The following is a 20,512-nucleotide window of genomic DNA, read 5'->3' as shown; positions in this document are numbered from 1 at the left end:
CCCGCTTCGTACCCAAATCGGAATTATGCCACACCTTACCCTTTCACGTCCCGCTTCGTACCCAAATCGGAATTATGCCAACCTTCCACTGTCCCGCTTCGTACCCAAATCGGAATTACGCCACACCCTTCCACTGTCCCGCTTCGTACCCAAATAAGAATTGAGCCACACCCTTTCACTGTCCCGTTTCGTACCCAAATCGAAATTATGCCACACCCTTCCACTGTCCCGCTTCGTACCCAAATCGGAATTACGAACGCCACACCCTTCCACTGTCCCGCTTCGTACCCAATAAGAATTGCCACACCTTTCACTGTCCCCTTCGTACCCAAATAAGAATTAGCCACACCCTTTCACTGTCCCCTTCGTACCCAAATAATTGTGCCACCCCTTCCACTGTCCCGCTTCGTACCCTCTTATTCACTCATATAGACTTATACTTTTTCAATTCATATTTACACACTATACTTTCAAACATCTAGACTTATGCTTTTATAGACATTTTGGACTTTTATTTCAAATATTTTGGACTTTTTTATTTTGAAACTTATTTGACCAATTGTAATTTACCTTTTTAGTTTGAACAATATCAACGTTCCGAACACTGTCAGTCTCAAATCCCTTTGCATTACAGGGGGGTCTTCTTAGACAAGGTTGATCTTCCTTGAATTATGCGAAATTTCAATTTTTTCCTTTTCCAATAAAGTTTGCAATTTTCTAAGAGGGTGTGAAATTTTAAATGAATTTCTCCAGGGGGTAGCATTTAAGGGGGGGGTCCTCTTACCTAAGGGGGTCTTCTTACCTAAGGGGGTCTTGACCCTTCTTAGAAACTACGAGGACTTAGGAGCAGCCTACAGGCCCAAAATGGTCAGATTTGGCTGAAATTTGTTTATTGGCCTATGAATAATTTGGAGCCACTGAAGTTGAGCCCAGTGTGTTGCGCGCGTTCGACTATTGTTGAGCTAGAATCTGAGAATGTCTTTGTCTGTCTCTCTGTCACTTCCAAACTTTGGGGCAGACTGGACTTTTAATTTTTAAGAGCGTGGTCACTAGTTTTAGCCCCAAAACAAGGCTAAAACTTTGGCAGGCTCACTTGATCCTTGGGTGAATCCTTGGGGTTTTTTTACACATTTTCAAAATTTGCATTAAGGGTGTGGTAACGAGTTTTGGGGCAGGCTAGAGACTTCAAAAATGGTCTGATTTAACTGAAACTTTGCATTTGGGTGTTTTTGTTTTTGTTTTTGATTTTTCAAGATCTTGATTTTTGGGTACTTGAGGGTCCTTTCTTGTGCTCAAATAGGGTAATAAAATGTTAATAGCTGTTTAGACTTTTAAAACTTCTAAAATTATGTTTTGGTTACACTTGGCTTACATTATTCAATATTATAAAGTTCAATTTAGATTATTGTTTAATTCAAATAATACTGAAATGGAGCCCAAGCAATTAGCATGCTCAACAAATTTTTAAAAGCTTGAAATTTCTCTTATTTTCTGTTTTAGAGGATTTTGTAAATGATGAAGCAGAAACGGACAGTGTAAGTAATTTTGATTTCCCTTATTTAATGTTATGCTGTTGACAATCCTTTATTAATAGTCAATAATAGATTACTTTAAAACCTTGTTTAAGGCACCCTGCTTTGATTGATAGTTTCTTTTTTAAATATACTAATAATATGCAAGAGTATTTGATTATAACCCCCCCCCCCTTTAGATGAGGTTTTATTAAGTAAAAATGTCTTGTTTTCAGGACTATCCAAGCTCTCCGTCACTCTTCTCACCGTGCTTCACATCTACACAGTAAGTAGTTTATCATGTTCATGGTTTTTTTAAATGCTCATGTTCCTGTTAATCTTAAACCTAAGAAAACTTTCATTCAATATCATGTAGATTTGATAAAAAGTAGAATCTGATTGTTTTGTCATAACTAAAATTTAACTTTTCTTACTTAACTTCCTAAAGTAGATTAATTATATTCTCAGTTGATATTTTCAAAAAATTTTGTGCAGATTAGATTTATTGGACAGCTCTCAGCAAAACTAAGTTCTCAAAGATTATGTGCTTGATTTTGCAATGATGGCCAAAACCTTGAAAACCAATCCAATGATGTCAAATTCAATTGATATAAATCTATTAAATTTTGATTTCTCTCCAGGCAAAGCACAGGAAGTCCACCAGCTGAAAGTTATGATATTGATATGGAGGTTGATGAGAAAGATGATAGGTTTGTTTTTAAGTTTATAATAGTGTGGGTATTCATGTTTTGAATTTATTTTCAAAGAAAAATTTTTCACGATAAGAATTGAATTAGAGGCCGTTTTTTTATCTTCTGATAAGTATCATTGTTGCTGATGTCAACATTCTTTTTAGGTTTGATTTTTTTTTTTTTTTGAAATCAAATCCTTTAAAACTACTGTAAAAATGTGAAGAACATTTTTAATATAACTCTGTCAAAAGCTGCAAGTTTATTTAGTAATTTCTTAGATTATCTTGTATTGTAGTATTATTGTCCTTGACGACAATTCTGAAGATGGCAATAACAATAACACTCAATCTGGGAAAAGCCAATACACCATGTAAGATCAAGTTTTTATTTCTTATACAGTAAGAAATATCCAAATGATGATTGCATTGTTTATAGACATGTTAATTTTTATTTGAATGTAAATTGTGAAAGATTATGCTGATTTTCTTACAGTGTGTTGCTTTGCCTTATCTTTATTATTCCAGTCAATTTTTTTTCCTTTTCAGATCACCTGAAGGTGCAGAATTACTCGCAAAACTGAGAGCACCAATGCATTTATCCCAATCTGGGTAATTTCTCAATTTAGTCTAAGAGACTTGGAAAACCTTTAAAGTGAATTGACCAATAATGGTTTAAAACCATTAAAAATCTTTTATATATCTTTTGATATTATACCATTTTCCTTCTTTCAGTAGTTAGTTTAGCCAAGGGGTTCTGCAAAATTTGTGTAGGAGAGCTGATTTTAATGACACAATAATTATCTTTTTACATTATGAATAGATAATTTTTAGCAGTTTTTAGACTTACAAAAATCTGCTCTCCTGTACAAATTTTGAGACACCCCTGGCTATACCACTGTTCTTTGGTATCAAGAAAAAGGGTACTTGGGTAAAAATAGGTGCTACATAGTGTGCACCCCCCCCCCACTCTGCAGGGTGGGGTTTTGGATTTTTGGGTCCAAAACAGCCAGGTGGGAGTCTGAAATTTTTGGAATTTCAGGTGGGGGAAATAGGTTGAGGTGGGACTAGAAATCTTTAGGTGGGACTCTTATGGAAATTTTAGATTTTTACATATTTGTCTTTGAATCCTGTAATCTGTTTTTCATTGAAAATTCCCCTAACTTTTTATTGGAATTTTCATTCCAAACTGCCCGAAGTGCCAACTGTTTGCCAATCAAATATGCAAAAAAGTTGGCCTTCATAAGGCAAAAATTATGCTTTAAACGAGTCATTCGAAAGTTCGAAAGAGTCTGCAAAGCCAATTAAAATCATTCTATTCTTCATGTACGTTAGTTCCCTATTTTAGGTGGGACTTGGAAAGTCAACTATCAGGTGGGAGTTTCTCAAGTGCTGGGACCTGAAATTTTAGGTGGGACCTTGACCCCCCCTGCACACTATGTGCTGGTATATTGTGCTGGACTTAAGGGTCAAGTTTTCAACCTTCCCAAGTCTCTCTAAGGGTTGTAAATAAAGTAAAAATCAGAAGGGTTTCTCTGTTAGGGAGAAATTTTGGAATTGAAAGAATATACTCTGTGGAAGGGTCTGGTTTGACAGGTCTGTCCCACACATACCCGTCATCCATCAACCTGGCAATCGTGGAATTCACTTGTCTTTTTTCTATATAAATCTAGAACTGAACAAGATCGAGAAGCTGATGCAGAATCTGAGGTGGAAACAGAATCTAATTTAAACCCCAAAACTGTGCATACGTTGTCACCGCCAAAGTAAGTGATAGTGTTTTTACCAAAAATGTCAAACATATTAACACTGAACTTGCAAACATCCAAAGATGTTAAATTTGACCCTATTGGTCCAAGTATTTTAGGTTTGGCCTGCCTTTTACAGCAGGTTAGGCCTGACACCCAGTGAGGATATTCTGTTTGGTAGTGCCCAACCTTGTTGTGGCTAGGCAAACTACTGAGTGGGACTGATATTTAAAATTTAGCGACTGCGCCTGTTTCAACAATTTTACTAGTTTTTCTGCAAATTTTTTATTGGCAAGGCTCGATACTAAAATCCTAAAGATCTGATTGATACAGAGTATCCCACAATGAATTATTTATAAGAAAATACAATTTTCTCTCATTGTATTCAATTGTATTCTTTTATGAATACTTCTTTGCGGGACACTCGGTATCGACCAGATAGATTTTCGCCAGGCTAACATGTTTCCAATGCAGTCCAAATTAATAGAAGATGTTGATAGGGAATAGTACCAGTAACTCTTCATTTGTTTTATTTATTAAAGGTCCTGCTACAAGGGTATTGTTGGACTCAAGCCAATATCGATGGAAATAAGTTCTGACAATCATTCACTTGTTCCAGTATTGTTATCAGCACAAAAGGACCACCCGGAGCAAATATCGTCAGTAGTACCAACAAGAATCTCCTCAAACGTTTCATTTCTAATAGACTTGTCCAAGTTGTCCCACCCAGAAGATGTACTGTGTGATGACTTTGGTGCATGGAAGCAAACAGATACATCAACAAAGTACTACCTTAGTTCAAGTCATCAATTGATTAAAACTGATAAAACAGAGGATAGTCTAAAAGTCATAAGAAGAAATTACAAATGTCTTTCTGATGAAACACTCAGAAAACTTATCGTTTCAGTATCCACTAAAGAAGGACAGCACCCAATATTATTTATCAAGTATTCCTTCAAGGGTGATCCCCATGATGTGACTGTGAAAGTCCATGGAAACACTAAAACGTCGTCTGCTAGTTATTCCAGAACATTCAAAAGTACCAAACTTCTTTTGTCCGAGGAAGCAGAGTCCGTCAAATGTGTCAATAGAGCAACTTTCAATGTTGAGCAAGCTGTTGGTGGGATTGAAAATGCTCAGTCTAATGGTGCTTTACCTCGGGATAGAAAACAGACATCTTATTTGAAGAATAAACAAAAGCTGTATAATAATGATCCAATCTATTCAATAACTCAATTAATGAACAATTACAATGAGAATGGAACCACTAAATTTGTTCGCTCTTACACCAATGATGATGGCATGCCCAAATTTATTGCCTTTTTGGATCAACAAATTGACGACATTATTAATTTCTGTTGTAACGATACAGAAGGATACAGATCACTTTTGTTTAATGACATTACATTCGAACTTGGTCCTTTTTTTCTCCTCCTAACCGTATACACCAACACATTCTTGTACACTGCAAACACTACAACCTGTCCAGTCATGATAGGACCTATGATGTTATGTCTACTTAAAGACCAATCAACCTATGATACTTTATATGATAAGATCACCTCAAAGGCCCCTGGCATTCCCATTTACATGCAAGGAACTGCAAGTGACTGTGAGCAGGCATTGCGAAATGCCTTATCTAAAGCTTTTCCACACAGCCTATTGTTCAACTGTGCCATTCATGGTAAAAAGAACATTTCAGAAAAAATGACAGAGCTCGGATTGTCAATGAGATTGCAGCGCATAATCAAAGAAGACATTTTTGGCGATGGGGGTTTGATTTATGCTTCAAGCTGGTCTAGCTACGAAAGTCTATGCCAAACACTCAAGGAGAAATGGGAGCAACTTGAACTAGCTGAGAAGACCAAATCATCATTTGTCTCTTACTTCGAACGATACAAACAAGACGATATCAAGGAACACATGCGGGTGCAACTGTCCAGGGATGCAGGCTTCGGTGATCAAGTTGTTACAACCAACCCAATCGAGTCGGGCAATGCCATTTTGAAACGGTGGAATGCATTCCAATCGAAGGACCCTGCAACTTTTCTTCAAGATGCACAGTCGCTTGTAGATGAGCAAACCAGCAATGTTCAAAGAGCCTTCCTTGGTCTAAAAAGCAAATATGTCGTTCGCCCAGAATTCCAGAATAAAATCATAACGCAGAGTCAAGTTGATCAAATGGGGAAAACCAAAGCCCTCCAAACTATTGCGAAGTACCGTATCGACCCTAAAAGATTTAATGAGGTGAAAGCTTACCGACCCGCCAGCAAAGTTCCTTTCTCTGACCTACCAGAAACAGATAAAGAAGAACTAGGAGTAATACCGATCGAAGAAGTATCTAACGACCCTTACGTTGTATTGTTAACCACATTCACACGACCAGATGTAGACCAACTTAGGAGAAAAGCAAACTTCATAGTTTCGAAAAATAAGGTTCGTTCTGGCTTTTCAAAAAATCACTTCATCATTCAAAGCGAGAGCTTCAAATATCGAACCGTTCGACTTCTTGCAGATGGAAGATTTGCATGTGACCATGACTGTCTTGGTTTCGAGCGAAGGAGAATATGTGCCCATTCACTTGCTGCTGCCATGTACACAGATAAAGTAAATCAATTCCTTGCAACCTTCAAAAACGAAAGTATCAATTTGACAAAGCTGACGCTTCCATCATGCCTCCAGAGAGGTAAATTTCCAATCTAATTGATTCGAACTGTTTTACTCAAATTTTGTCCTGATGCTTCAAAGTATTTCCTCTTAAAGGGAGATTAACGTTTCAAATTTGTCAAAAAACACATGACAAATTCAAATATATATGGTTTATAAGGCTTTACTTTTCTATACATCCAGAATAAGAGTTGTTTAAAAATTCCCTCCCGTTGCTATGGATACGAAAAATATGACGTGGCGTTCGCACTGTGTTTCTCTTTTTCGTAAGAGAAGGGCAGGGAAATTTGGTGAATGGTGGTTTAAAATGCAGTTTTTGAGTTTCTTTTTACAGTTAGAGAATTCTCTGCACCCTTGTAGATTATCCTAGTTGTATCGTAGTTGTATTTCTTTAACATTTTGCTACAATTACTCTAAAAAAGATTAATTTCTAATGTTTTATATCTCTTTTGCAACCAAATAGAGTCTAGCAGTAAGAATAGTTTGTGCGCACGTTACGTCCCAAAATCAACAAAGGGGGAGTTTTTTTGGTGTTTTTCTCCATTCTAGAGTCAAATTTGTGAGAAACTAAATATTAACACAATGAATAAAAGAAGTTTTGAAGTGGTTCTTTTTTTGTTTCAATGTTTCGAAGAAAAATTCCAGGGTTAATTCCAAACAGTTTTGTTTGTTCGTTTCTTAGGAGCTGGGAAGAAAAAGGCTCCTGCTAAGCGAAAGCAACCGGAAAGTGTCTGCACCAACGTTACTCTCAACGACATATTTGCCGAAGATCAAAACGGTCCAGATGTAACGCCTCCAAAACATGCTGCCGTTGTCGAGCGCTCATCATCAGGAATGAAAATGACGCTAAAGACAAAGCCACCGAAAAAACCGAAGTTGACAGAAACCAGCTCTACTCCATTCCATCTCATCCGAATTACGGGAAATATTCGAAAATGTGTTGGCTGTGGGGGCAAGCTTAAAGACGGCACCAGTTATGATACACAAATTTGTGTGAGACACAAAGAAAATGAGTACTACCTTGACAAGAAAATGAACACATGGAAAAAAACGTTCAGTAACGTGCATTATCATTGTAAATTGGATTGTATCCTTCCTAGGAATCCTTCCTTCCAAAAGACGGAAATAATCATCAACATTGATGAAGTTGATCCTCAATTAAAGGAATTTTTAAAACAAAGGTTCCAATAAAACTTTTAGCTATATTTATAAACTATTTTTTGATCTTTAGAGTTGTATTGCTTTCTTCTATTTTGTTTTTATATTAGTTTTTTTTGGAACAAGGAAAGTAGACACTTTTTTTTGATTTCTTTTTCTTGTTAACTTTTTCAACTTTCTGTTTTGGAATAGGTGCGAACCTGTATAGACACATTTTTTGATTTTTATATTAACATTTTCCACATGTCCTCGCATTAGAATGAGAGCGTTCCAAGTCCACTTATGGTCGAATTGAGTTAAGACAGTGCTAATTCTTTGAAACGGGATCTTTTAATGTATGAATTGTAGCCTAGTCTAAACTGAATTCATTTGCTACTTGTTTTTGACTTTTTATTTTTATTTTGAATTTTAATTTTTCCTTTTTACTTTTATTATGAAGATTATATTTTTATTTATTTTCAAAGGCCTTACATTCATATTTTAATGTATTTTAACATAAAAAGAAAAACTATTTACATTTTATATTTATTTACCAGTACTCATGGGCGCCTAATAAATGCTCCTCACTTGAAAAGCTCTCCGTTTCCCCTCCCTTGCCTAGCCATTATTCAACCCCTATCCCCTTGGGTACAGTTTCAAGTTCGACCGTCTCTATTGTTTCCTCATTTATGATGCGTTTCTTGAGAGTACTTTTACCATTGTTTTATTAACTTTATTAGTTTACTTGGTTGAAACGTTTTTAGATAGTCGACGACTTTTGATATTTTATTTGTTATTTGCTTTTAGTTTACTTTGTTGAAAAGCGTTAGCCTTATATTTCTGAAAAATTTAGGTCCTCTTTTTTTCTTTTCTTTGCTTGGATCCAAGGTATTTTGTTGTTTTATGTCGTACTGCAGCGTCGTACATTAAAACCCTTTGCCATGGAATAAGACCTAAGCACTCAATGTGTTTAGTTTTTCCTTGTACTGTACATGAAATTTACTTTAGTTTGGCATATGTGAACCACCTCAACGAGTTTTTCGATGATTGTAGATACTAGTACAAACAACCAGTGTCAAAATATGCTACGTTTATTATTTTTTATTCATTCATAGTATTCATAGTATTTTGGCAATGTATCAACTTTTGTCATACCTTTTCAAAAAATATTTTATAAAGAACAAATTAAGTTAAACTGTTGATTTCTTTTTCCAAACTGTATTCTTCTAATATAGAAGAACTTTCAATCACAATTTGTTGAATTTGAGTTGCATTTGAAGAATAATTCAAAAAATCTTTTCAATCAGAATTTGCTGAATTTGAGTTGCATTTGAAGAATAATTAAAAAAATCATTTTCAAATACAAGTTTAGAAATATTCAAAAAGGCCATTCAAAATACACGTATTTTATGATCTTCACCAGCATAATGCATTAACCAAAACCATCTTCACCAGCAATGCATTGACCAGAACCATCACCAGCAATGCATTGACCAGAACCATCTTCACCAGCAATGCATTGACCAGAACCATCATCACCAGCAATGCATTGACCAGAACCATCATCACCAGCAATGTATTGACCAGAACCATCATCACCAGCAATGCATTGACCAGAACCTTCATCACCAGCAATGCATTGACCAGAACCATCTTCACCAGCAATGCATTGACCAGAACCATCATCACCAGCAATGTATTGACCAGAACCATCATCACCAGCAATGCATTGACCAGAACCATCATCACCAGCAATGCATTGACCAGAACCTTCATTACCAGCAATGCATTGACCAGAACCATCTTCACCAGCAATGCATTGACCAGAACCATCATCACCAGCAATGTATTGACCAGAACCATCATCACCAGCAATGCATTGACCAGAACCATCTTCACCAGCAATGCATTGACCAGAACCATCATCACCAGCAATACATTGACCAGAAACATCATCACCAGCAATGCATTGACCAGAACCATCATCACCAGCAATGCATTGACAAGAAACATCTTCACCAGCAATGCATTGACCAGATAGGAACAACGACCATCGTCACTATCGTTCTACCTTAAATTAACAACGGTTTTCTAAGCAAAAACCTGTTTTCAGTGAGAGGTCTGTAAAATACGTATACAGAATCGGTTACATCAATTCTGGTCTGTGATTTATATGGGTACCCCACAACCTAGCCCAATTGGCTACCCCAATTGGCTACCCTGCTTTTTAGACCAACCCCAGAAAAACGGTAGGTAAAGAACTCCTTTTTAATCATAACTTCTTTTCCTCTTGATGAATTTTTGTGAAATTTTCAGGAGAGACTTATAAAATTATCATTGATATCATGTTCAAATATCTAAATCATTCTCTTTAAAGGAGAGACAAAAATTCACAATGTTTACATTCCTCTAACCTTTCACAGTATTAAAGTGCGCATTTTTACCTACCATTTTTACCGGGCCTCTGCAATGGAGTACCGTGAAATGGCGAGACTCCTAAACGGTGTATTGGTAATTTTTATCTCATGTAAGCTTTGTGAAATGGAGTAAAAATTTGTATGGTTCCAGACTAACTGCCATTCGATTTGGTTTGCAGAAAAAACTTACCGAGCTTCGAAAAGACATTAATATTATCGACGATAAAGAATTTCTGGCTTTAAACGAACAAATTCCTACATATGAATTGTACTAACCCAATGTATGATTCACAAAGAATATTTTATTTGGCCTACATACACTACTAGGTCAAAAAACATTGATTAGGCCCATGTTCAATGTTTTTCATTGACTGCTAGCAAGTTTTATTGACTGTCGAATACAAATTATTGACAAAAAATATTTTACATTGACTGTCAATCAATTTTCTTGAAAACTAATAGAATATATTGACCGTCAATATTAACAGTCAATTTTTTGCATTGACTGTTCATTACTTATATTGACAGTCAATACAAAACATTGACTTTAAAAAAGGGAAATATTGACAGTCAATGTAAAATATTTTTTGTCAATAATTTGCTCTTGACAGTCAATAAAACTTGCTGAAAGCCAATGAAAAACATTGAACATGGACCTAATCAATGTTTTATGGCCTGGTAGTGATACACCATTTAAACTATTGACAAAAATCAAAGAAGAAAAGAAAAAAAACCCTGGATGACCAAGAAGATTCTTGACAAAATGCACTGTATAGCCAGTTTATGAAAGACTAAGACCAACTATTTTTTTGGAAAAGATATCAACACTTTCCTTGGAAGAAATAAGACCAATCAGCCTAGAACAAAGTTAAATTTCGTTTCCGCGCAAATTCGTCACATTTTGTCCCGATAACCTCACCCTCACCAAAATGCAGCATGCTCGAAGCATGTTTCTTTAATGCTTCAAGCATGCTTTTGCAGTACACTAAAAACATACTTAGTGCATGATTGAAGCACATTGAAAAGCATGCTAGCAGTTGTGCATTTTTGGAACAATCCAACATGCTTTAAGCATACTTTTAAAACAGAAATAAATTCTAGAAAAGCATACTTAAAGCATACTTTATCAAAGAGAATTAAAATATTTAAAAGCATACTGGAAGCATACTTGTTAACATTTTGTAAATTACCTCAAAAGCATACTTTAAGCATATTTTTAAATTATTTCAAAACCATGGCAAAGTTATGATAAATATTTCAGGGCCACAAATGTTTCCTGAGTGTCACTTTTTTGATACAACGAGAGGATCCTTATTTTGGTCCTTTTTACCACTTCATGATCTATTTGAAGACAAAGTAACAATATAACCAAGACGAGAAGATATTTCTTACTGACAATCCAGTTAGATGCGAGTTTGATATGTGTAGATTCAAAACCAGCCAATTTATCGAAACTTAAACATATCTTCTCCAGCTTCGCACATATTTGTTTTATTTATATTTATCTGTAGGTGAAAAAATCATAAAGATTTAGATTATCAATATATACACCGATATACACCATATATACATTTCAGTAATTTTAGTTCCGTTAAGGTAAAGAATGTTTACTTTGTGTTAAAAAAATATATACCTATAGAAGATAAAAGCAAAAGAAAATTAAACTTATAAGAAATAATATAAAGATCTGGAAATTACACCTTCACTACCTTAATAAACGGGCGCAAGGTCAGTATAAGAAAAATATATGGCTAATATCTCAGCAGTAAAATTAAAGACAATAAATACTATAATGAACTCTTTTCTTTTTCTTTAACCACATCAAGTGTTAGTGATGGAAAGTGAGTATTAGGAGTTCTTAAAAATCAACGGGATTTTTAGAAATCAAAGTATACTTAGAAAAACAAGGAAAAATGAAAAACATTATAGTAGATACTAGTTAAAATAAAAACTTGATGAACAATAAAATCTAAATCTAAATGTTGAACAAAATCTTTGGTTGACAAGTTATTTAAATAGTTTAGTGATTATTATTGTTTTTGATATTTTATGTTCTGGTTTACAGTCTGGTCTCCCTAGAGCGTTTTGCATTCTCCATATGAGAATGCAGTCCGCTTGCTTGCGCTCACTTCACTGAAGCCATTAGGGCCAATCTACACGGCGCGGAGCAATTCTGAAGCAAAAATAGGATCTATGTCCTCCACTTGCTAGTGAAGATAGAGCTTTCTGTTACATGAAAACATGAAAAAGAAGAAAACATGGTCTGATGGTTGGTCATTATAATGCATGCAAACTTCTTCATGGACTCTGGTGTAATCTTTGGATGTTTTAAATGGTTTTAGATCCTGTAAAGCTGCTTTTATTAAGTTCTGTTTTGCTGCCCTGGGTTTGCTAGGAAAGTTTTGGAAACATGGGTTTGCACTCTCATTCTTTAGGGAGACCAAGCTCTATAATTTTAGAATTTTGTATGTTGAGGTGAATTTTGAGCTTTGGATATCCAGGCTAAGAGAAAAGCGGTAAGTTAACAAAACGAACGTTGAAAAATTAATGGAATGCGGATAGATGAAGACTCATCACAAATGTCTCCATGTGTAGCCAAACAAAAACCATTAAACAAAAGTTTGAACAAAGACGATCTCATCAAACTGGCGAATGAACTGAATATCCGGGGGGTACTACCCTTGTCGACCGACGGCGGTGCTCTGCTGGGGTTCGAAAAATGGACCCTACGTGGGACTCGATATTTGCGAAAAAAGTGACCCTGAATGGGACTGAAATTCCAAAATTTTCTCAAATTTTCTACTTTTTCCCCAAATTTTCCAAAAATAGGCACCCTACGAGGGACTGATTTTCCTATTTTGGTGTTTTTGCGACCCTACCTGGGACTCGTGGAGGTTAAAAAAGGTACCCTGACCAGCGGAGCATCCCCGTAACCCATCTTGCCCTAGTACCCCCCCCCGGACTGAATAAGGAAAACGACAACAAAAACAGAGAAATTGCTTCACTCCACATAGAGTTAGAGCTCCAAAAGAACGAAAACCAAGGATTGAGAGAAGAGCTAAACGACATTCGTGGACAACTTAATGAAATTAAAAACATGATTCAAACACAAAAGAAGCAAGATTTTGATGCCAGACTTGTGGAAGTTGAAAGGAGATTGTATTCACAGGAACAATACAGTCGCAGAGAGTGTATCGAGTTACATGGGTTTGAAGCAGTCGAAAATGAAAATGTAGAAGATGCTGCTATTGCTGTCCTGAATGCCACCGCTGATGGTGGTAACGTATACAAGAAGTCTGACTTCCATGCTATACACAAACTAAAAGACAATAACGTTGTAATTATGAAATCTGTAAACCGCAGAACCGTCTTGAACACTTTGAGAAGTAGAAAAAAACTCAAAGACTTAACTGATGGCCAAAAGAACTCTCTCCGTGAGAAGAAGGTTGGCCATAAAATTTATATCAACGAATCCCTTTGCTCCTACAACAGGGGTCTCTTCGGAAAGTGTAATGCACTGTTCAAAAAGAAACTTGTGAAAAGTTTTTACACCATCAACGGCACTATTAGGATCATAGACAGTAATGATAACAAGCTTGTGATTGGGCACATCCATGATCTAGAATCACACTTTAGAAAAAAAGTTATTGACTCTATCAAGCTCCAATATAAGAGACAGTAAAACCTAGTTCAGAAATACATAAATTTGTATGATCCTGGCCCTTTTTTTTCTTCTTCTTTTTGCCTTTTTTCAGTGTATGTGGCTATGAGTAAGCATGTCCTGCTACTTAAGTCACCCGTCATCTAACCAAAAAGAAGACACGATATTGAAAATTTTGAAAAGTTGGCCTAGAGCCCGGTTTTGAGTGCCGTATCCGAGTGGCCGTACGACTGAAAGAGAAGAGGGAAATGACGAATTAGAACATAAAACACATTATATACCTGAAAGCAAATGATTCCTGATATACCATGGTATTATACAACGGCTAGGATTTCTTTCTCTGTTTCTCTTTGTTTTGTAATCAAAACTAAAATTCTATGTGGAGATAAAAGAGAAGGATGGAACGAAGTACAGCAAATTTTCTCTTACTGCCATCTAGATGGGGCCCCGTCTACTCACGATTTTTTATGAACTCGATAGTAATACACCGTTTAGGAGTGTCGACTGCGCACGGAAAATTCACTCTCCTCCGTATAAAAACGGTAGGTAAACATCTGGTTCTCATAAGGAAACATAGCAGAAAAACGGCAGGTAAAGAACTCCTTTTTAATCATAACTTCTTTTCCTCTTGATGAATTTTTGTGAAATTTTCAGGAGAGACTTATAAAATTATCATTGATATCATGTTCAAATATCTAAATCATTCTCTTTAAAGGAGAGACAAAAATTCACAATGTTTACATTCCTCTAACCTTTCACAGTATTAAAGTGCGCATTTTTACCTACCATTTTTACCGGGCCTCTGCAATGGAGTACCGTGAAATGGCGAGACTCCTAAACGGTGTATTGGTAATTTTTATCTCATGTAAGCTTTGTGAAATGGAGTAAAAATTTGTATGGTTCCAGACTAACTGCCATTCGATTTGGTTTGCAGAAAAAACTTACCGAGCTTCGAAAAGACATTAATATTATCGACGATAAAGAATTTCTGGCTTTAAACGAACAAATTCCTACATATGAATTGTACTAACCTAATGTATGATTCACAAAGAATATTTTATTTGACCTACATACACCATTTAAACTATTGACAAAAATCAAAGAAGAAAAGAAAAAAAACCCTGGATGACCAAGAAGATTCTTGACAAAATGCACTGTATAGCCAGTTTATGAAAGACAAAGACCAACTATTTTTTTGGAAAAGATATCAACACTTTCCTTGGAAGAAATAAGACCAATCAGCCTAGAACAAAGTTAAATTTCGTTTCCGCGCAAATTCGTCACATTTTGTCCCGATAACCTCACCCTCACCAAAATGCAGCATGCTCGAAGCATGTTTCTTTAATGCTTCAAGCATGCTTTTGCAGTACACTAAAAACATACTTAGTGCATCAAGAGCAGCCGCCGGCTAGAAAGTACGAAATATCTGTTCGGAGGGGTGAATTTCCCTGGAAAATTGAACTGTTTTTATTGAGTTAGACTCCTGGAATAAGCTATCTGTTCGAGAGGAAAATTAAGACTCCTGGAAATTTACATCTGTTCTGGGTATGATTTAGTGCTCCTGGAAAAAATTTTCTCCTCTTTGTCTGGCTTGCCAACTGAGTGCTCCTGGAAAATAATTTTTTAGTCTGGCTTGCCAACTTCCATCTCCCGGCCAGCTGCTGGCTTGTGCTGGAAACCAATTGAACCCAACTTCTTCTCTTCTTATCCGCGCGTACGGCGGGCAAACTGTCTGTGAAATCCTTCATAGATTATTATTATTTTGATATAATCTAGAGATTGTGAGTGTAGTATCACGCTATGCTAACCGCACAGATATTAGATATTATACACTTATGATGAATAATACAATAATAGCATAACATAACAACATAGCATATTGAGCATAATATATATCACCACGCGCGAATGCGCGCGTTTGCCTCTCTGAAATCAATACTCGGTCCCAGCTCTCTTTCGGCTTTCACTAGCGCGAAAGTCGAATCCGCCATCTTTTTCAACCACATTTTGCAAAGAAGGCGGTCGCCTTTGTGAAGATACAACAAATACAAGAATTGGAGGAAAGATCCTAACCAAGCTTGCAACCATACAACCACAATCAAGTATTAAAAATTCTTAAGAATTCAAAAAGACCAATCTGGATTTACAAATCAAGGTAACTGTATTATTTTCTTTGATTTTCTCAACATATAAGTGATTATAACTTTTTGTTTCTTAGCAAATCGAATTTGAATTATTAAAGTGGAGTTTCAGAATTATGCTTCATGATTTAAATGATTTGATGATCACATTGAACTTAATCAAATTCAATCAATTTGAATTAAAGATGTGATATAATTGTTCTACAGGGGCATAGGAGGAGTGTACCACAAAAAACAAATGAAAGCATACATACTTGACAGGGAGGGGGAGGTCAAGTAGAAATGCACCAAGATGCACGTATATTGTGACACTGTGACATTTTTATTAGAAATAAAAGGTCATCCAAAGTTTAATAAGATGTTGTGGTTATTTCATTAACAAAGAAGTTAAACTTTTTTAATTTTCTTCTAAAAACCGCAACTATCTGTGTATCCAGACGGTGTCAATCCAACAAATCGAACGCTGAATCAATTGAACGCAAATCGAATATTACCCAGGATTTGCTCTTCGATTGCTTTGATTACGTTCGATTGTATTCGATTACGTTCGATTGATTCAATTATATATTAGATTTTATTCGCTTTGGTACGGTACTTCAGCACTAGGCCGCCCGCTAAAAAGCCCTAACGGATTGATCCAATTTAATTTAATCAAACTCATCAAACATGAACCTAACCAAACGAAATAGAAGATTATTCGACAATCGAACATAGTTCACTATCAATCGAACCAATTTAAGCTTACTTAAACGCAATCGAACACAATCGAATATTACCCAGGAATCAGCCATTCGATTGATATTTGATTATACGTTCGATTGGTTCCATTGCGATTTTTGTTCGAAGTTGTTCGATTGTCACCGTCTGGGTACATACAGGCCATATTTTATAAAGGAAAGGCAGCGTTGTCTGTTGGTGGTCAAAAAGGGAACTTTTTCAATATTTTGGTAATTTCGGGAGGGACAATAGACCCTTTAAACCTCAAAGCTTTTGTGAGGGAGGATGATATTAAAAAGAGGTATGTACCTCTTAGGGAAATGCCAAGGTGTACGAGAGTATGCAAAACAGATATTCAGCAAAGCTATGAACTTTTTTCATTATCCCAATGTGAAATTTTGTCTTGATCACAGATTGGTCTTTTAATGATTTTTTGTATGGAGACAACCTCTTGAGGGAACTATTAAATTAGTGTGTGGTGATGAGTAAAAGCTTGTTTACAGGCTCGAAATTAAAATGCAAATTGAAATTGAAATGCAATTTTTAGCTAAAAATCGTGCAATTCGAGTTATTTGTCCTAAAAAAAATACCTTAGAAACACAAGTAAGTACCCTTTTTTTTTGGATACCGCGAAAATTCGCATTTCGGCTTCGGGCCCGCGAAATTAAAACGCCAACAAATGCATTTTTGGCAAAGAAGAAAGAAAACACGAAATAAATGGCCGCAAAATTTTGCAATGCAATAAAGTACATTTAAGAACATTTTTTCATAAGTGGCCGCATATTATAATATTTTAACTGAGCCAAAGTAGCGAGTAGGACCAAGTTTGTAGTTTTCTAAAGTCTATTCACGATAGTGTGCACTCTTTTTTCATTTACCGATAACTTTTGAAGGAATTCTTCAATCTTTATAATTTGGTATCATTGGAAAGATATTAGTGAGTGGAACAATTTGAATTAAAAAATTTTCAAAAAATTCTAAAAATGAAGATGAAAATGAAGAAGAAAAAAATGAAGATCTTGTAGAAAAGTGCTATAACTACCATTTTACGTGAAGTGAATCCTTGATCATCGAACGTCATTATTGTGAAAAAACTTCTCAAAAATAATCATTCAGTCAAAAGATATCAAACAAAGTTATAAGCTGATTGACGTCTAAAAACGCTGTTTTCTGCAGTTTTTGCTGTTTTTTGGGGTCAATCACTTATTAACTTGTATCATAACTTTATATTGAATAAATATCTTAATGAAATTTTTTCACAGTGATGATCTTCTAAGATCAAAGAATCTCTCCAGCGAAAATGAAAGTTATAGCAGTATTCTACAAGATCTTCATTTTTTTCTTCTTCATTTTCATCTTCATTTTTGGAATTTTTTTAAGGATTTTTTTATTTTAAATTGTTCCACTCACTAATATCTTTCCATTGATACCAAATTTATAAAGATTGAAGAATTCCTTCAAAAGTTATAGGTAAAAGAAAAAAGAGTGCACACTTATCGTGAATAGACTTTAGTGCTCTCTTTTTAATAATGACGGATTTTTCCTGAGCGTCTTTTGAACGGAAGTACATCGTAATTTCTCAATACTTGGAAACATTTAAATAATGTTGGAAAATTTTCAAAGTTTTGGCACTATTTCATTATTTTTGGTAATATTTCTATGTACCTTAAGGGAAAAAATTTTCGAGGGAAAAAAACGCCAATTTTAGGGGTAAAATTTCAAAATTCAAGATTCTATGTGTTTCGCGGAATTTAATTTCGCGGTTTTTCCAAAAAACGCGAAATTAAATCCCTCGAAAATTTCTTCCCTTAAGGTATTCAACACCTTTCATTATTTGCGCTGCGCGCTCTAAATTTGATGCGTGATTTCAATATTTCCTGGGCGATTGCAATATTGTATATACTTTTCAGTCCCTGACTGTATTGCACTAAATGTGCGCGCAGCAAAATATTGACATCGCGCAGAGAAAAATTAAACCGCGCAGCAAACTTTGAAATTGTACAGCAAATGTTGAAATCGAGATAAATATTTTCGTAAGAACAATGAATGTTTCTTGGCTGTTTTAAAAGAACAATAAATATTTTGTTTGTTCTTAAAAAGATGATTGAAAAAATACCATGAAATCGTTAGTGGGATAATAAATAATTTCATTTAGATAATGGCTTTTTTTGTCCAAAATACAATTCTAGGGCTTTTGAAAATGTTGGTGTTTCGCAAATTCAAAAAGATGGTCGGCCCGGGATAGTTCAAGCGGGTATAACCATATTGAAATTCGAGCCGTTACTAACAACCCTGCGGGGCCCAGGGCGCCGGGCATACACCCGTCACAGTGACAAGCCGTCGAAGGATTGTAAAGGTGTCTGGTTACAGCTGAAAATTAGACAAAATTAAGATCAAATTCCACGAAGGCCCCTATGCCCCTCCCCGGGGGGGGGTTACTAGGTTGCGAGGTGACGGGTATGTCCGAGCCAAAAATCGAAAATCGACCCTTTGAGAGACTAAATTTTGGTGATTTTGGACCCTTTGAGAGACTTTTTCCTAAATTTTGGTCCATTTTTTCCAAATTTTGGTTTGATTTTCACCAAATTTTGGTCAAAATTTTTGGAAATCGTGACCCTTTGAGAGAGAAATTTTTGATTTTCTTGATTTTGGGACCCTTTCAGAGACTAACTTTTGAATTTGTACCCCTTTGAGAGACTTTGGAGGATCGAAAAAAGGTACCCTTATGGCTCGCACATACCCGGCACCCATTTTGCCTAAGTACCCCCCCCCGGGATGCCCCTATACCCCCTATGTCTCAAATGGACTATGGGCTTAGTTCAATTTGCTTCTTTTTGACGTCAAGTTCCCTAATTGATCAAACTGATCAAAAAGATCAAATTCCACGAGGGCCCCTATGCCCCTATACACCCTATGTCTCAAATGGACTATGGGCTTAGTTCAATTTGCTTCTTTTTGACGTCAAGTTCCCTAATTGATCAAACTGATCAAAAAGATCAAATTCCACGAGGGCCCCTATGCCCCTATACCCCCTATGTCTCAAATGGACTATGGCTTAGTTCAATTTTGCTTCTTTTTGACGTCAAGTTCCCTAATTGATCAAACTGATCAAAAAGATCAAATTCCACGAGGGCCCCTATGCCCCTATACCCCCCTATGTCTCAAATGGACTATGGGCTTAGTTCAATTTGCTTCTTTTTGACGTCAAGTTCCCTAATTGATCAAACTGATCAAAAAGATCAAAATCCACGAGAGCCCCTATGCCCCTATACACCCTATATCTCCAATGGACTAAGGGCTTAGTTCAATTTGCTTCTTTTTGACGTCAAGTTCCCTAATTGATCAAAAAGATCAAATTCTACGAGGGCCCCTATGCCCCTATACTCACTATGTCTCAAATGGACTATGGGCTTTGTTCAATTTGTGTCTTTTTGACGTCAAGTTCCCTAATTGATCAAACTGATCAAAAAGATCAAATTCCACGAAGGCCCCTATGCCCCTATACCCCCTATGTCTCAAATGGACTATGGGCTTAGTTCAATTTGCTTCTTTTTGACGTCAAGTTCCCTAATTTATCAAACTGATCAAAAAGATCAAATTCCACGAGGGCCCCTATGCCCCTATACACCCTATGTCTCAAATGGACTAAGGGCTTAGTTCAATTTGCTTCTTTTTGACGTCAAGTTCCCTAATTGTTCAAAAAGATCAAATTCTACGAGGGCCCCTATGCCCCTATACCAACTATGTCTCAAATGGACTATGGGCTTTGTTCAATTTGTGTCTTTTTGACGTCAAGTTCCCTAATTGATAAAACTGATCAAAAAG

General features: G+C 35.9%; 2 protein-coding genes and 1 long non-coding RNA gene across 3 annotated transcripts; 2 read left to right on the top strand and 1 right to left on the bottom strand.

The window, feature by feature from the left end:
• The first annotated feature begins 1,502 nt into the window (after window positions 1-1,502).
• On the top strand, window positions 1,503-2,208 carry LOC136806658 (uncharacterized). The gene is made up of 3 exons (XR_010846588.1): window positions 1,503-1,535; window positions 1,748-1,797; window positions 2,153-2,208. It is a non-coding gene; the product is annotated as an uncharacterized lncRNA (long non-coding RNA).
• Window positions 2,209-2,551: 343 nt separating this feature from the next.
• Window positions 2,552-7,805, top strand: LOC136806660 (uncharacterized). The gene is made up of 5 exons (XM_067063244.1): window positions 2,552-2,573; window positions 2,749-2,811; window positions 3,873-3,965; window positions 4,490-6,633; window positions 7,297-7,805. Exons 2-5 carry the CDS (start codon window positions 2,792-2,794, stop codon window positions 7,803-7,805), a joined length of 2,766 nt encoding a protein of 921 aa, XP_066919345.1. The 5' UTR covers window positions 2,552-2,573; window positions 2,749-2,791.
• A 1,378-nt stretch (window positions 7,806-9,183) lies between these two features.
• Window positions 9,184-11,139, bottom strand: LOC136806659 (sperm acrosomal protein FSA-ACR.1-like). The gene is made up of 2 exons (XM_067063243.1): window positions 11,088-11,139; window positions 9,184-9,764 (listed from the first exon to the last, which is right to left on the bottom strand). The coding sequence occupies exons 1-2, from the start codon at window positions 11,137-11,139 to the stop codon at window positions 9,184-9,186; spliced, it is 633 nt and encodes a 210-aa protein (XP_066919344.1).
• Window positions 11,140-20,512: the final 9,373 nt, after the last annotated feature.

The sequence above is a fragment of the Clytia hemisphaerica genome, unplaced genomic scaffold (genome assembly GCF_902728285.1).
Source record: "Clytia hemisphaerica strain Z4C2 unplaced genomic scaffold, Clytia hemisphaerica genome assembly, whole genome shotgun sequence".
NCBI lineage: Eukaryota > Metazoa > Cnidaria > Hydrozoa > Leptothecata > Clytiidae > Clytia > Clytia hemisphaerica.
The sequence above is the reverse complement of the archived record's forward strand: the minus strand, read 5'-3'. Positions and strand labels throughout refer to the sequence as shown.

Bases quoted from the DNA above. Each gene is read 5' to 3' on its own strand.
- LOC136806659 (XM_067063243.1), bottom strand. From the start codon at position 11,139: ATGCTTGAAGCATTAAAGAAACATGCTTCGAGCATGCTGCATTTTGGT. The intron at 9,765-11,087 runs GTGAGGTTATCG...TTGCTGGTGAAG, and splicing joins CATGCTGCATTTTGGTGAGG to ATGTTTCTTGTCAATGCATT.
- LOC136806660 (XM_067063244.1), top strand. From the start codon at position 2,792: ATGCATTTATCCCAATCTGG. The intron at 3,966-4,489 runs GTAAGTGATAGT...TATTTATTAAAG, and splicing joins CATACGTTGTCACCGCCAAA to GTCCTGCTACAAGGGTATTG. The intron at 6,634-7,296 runs GTAAATTTCCAA...TTCGTTTCTTAG, and splicing joins TCCATCATGCCTCCAGAGAG to GAGCTGGGAAGAAAAAGGCT.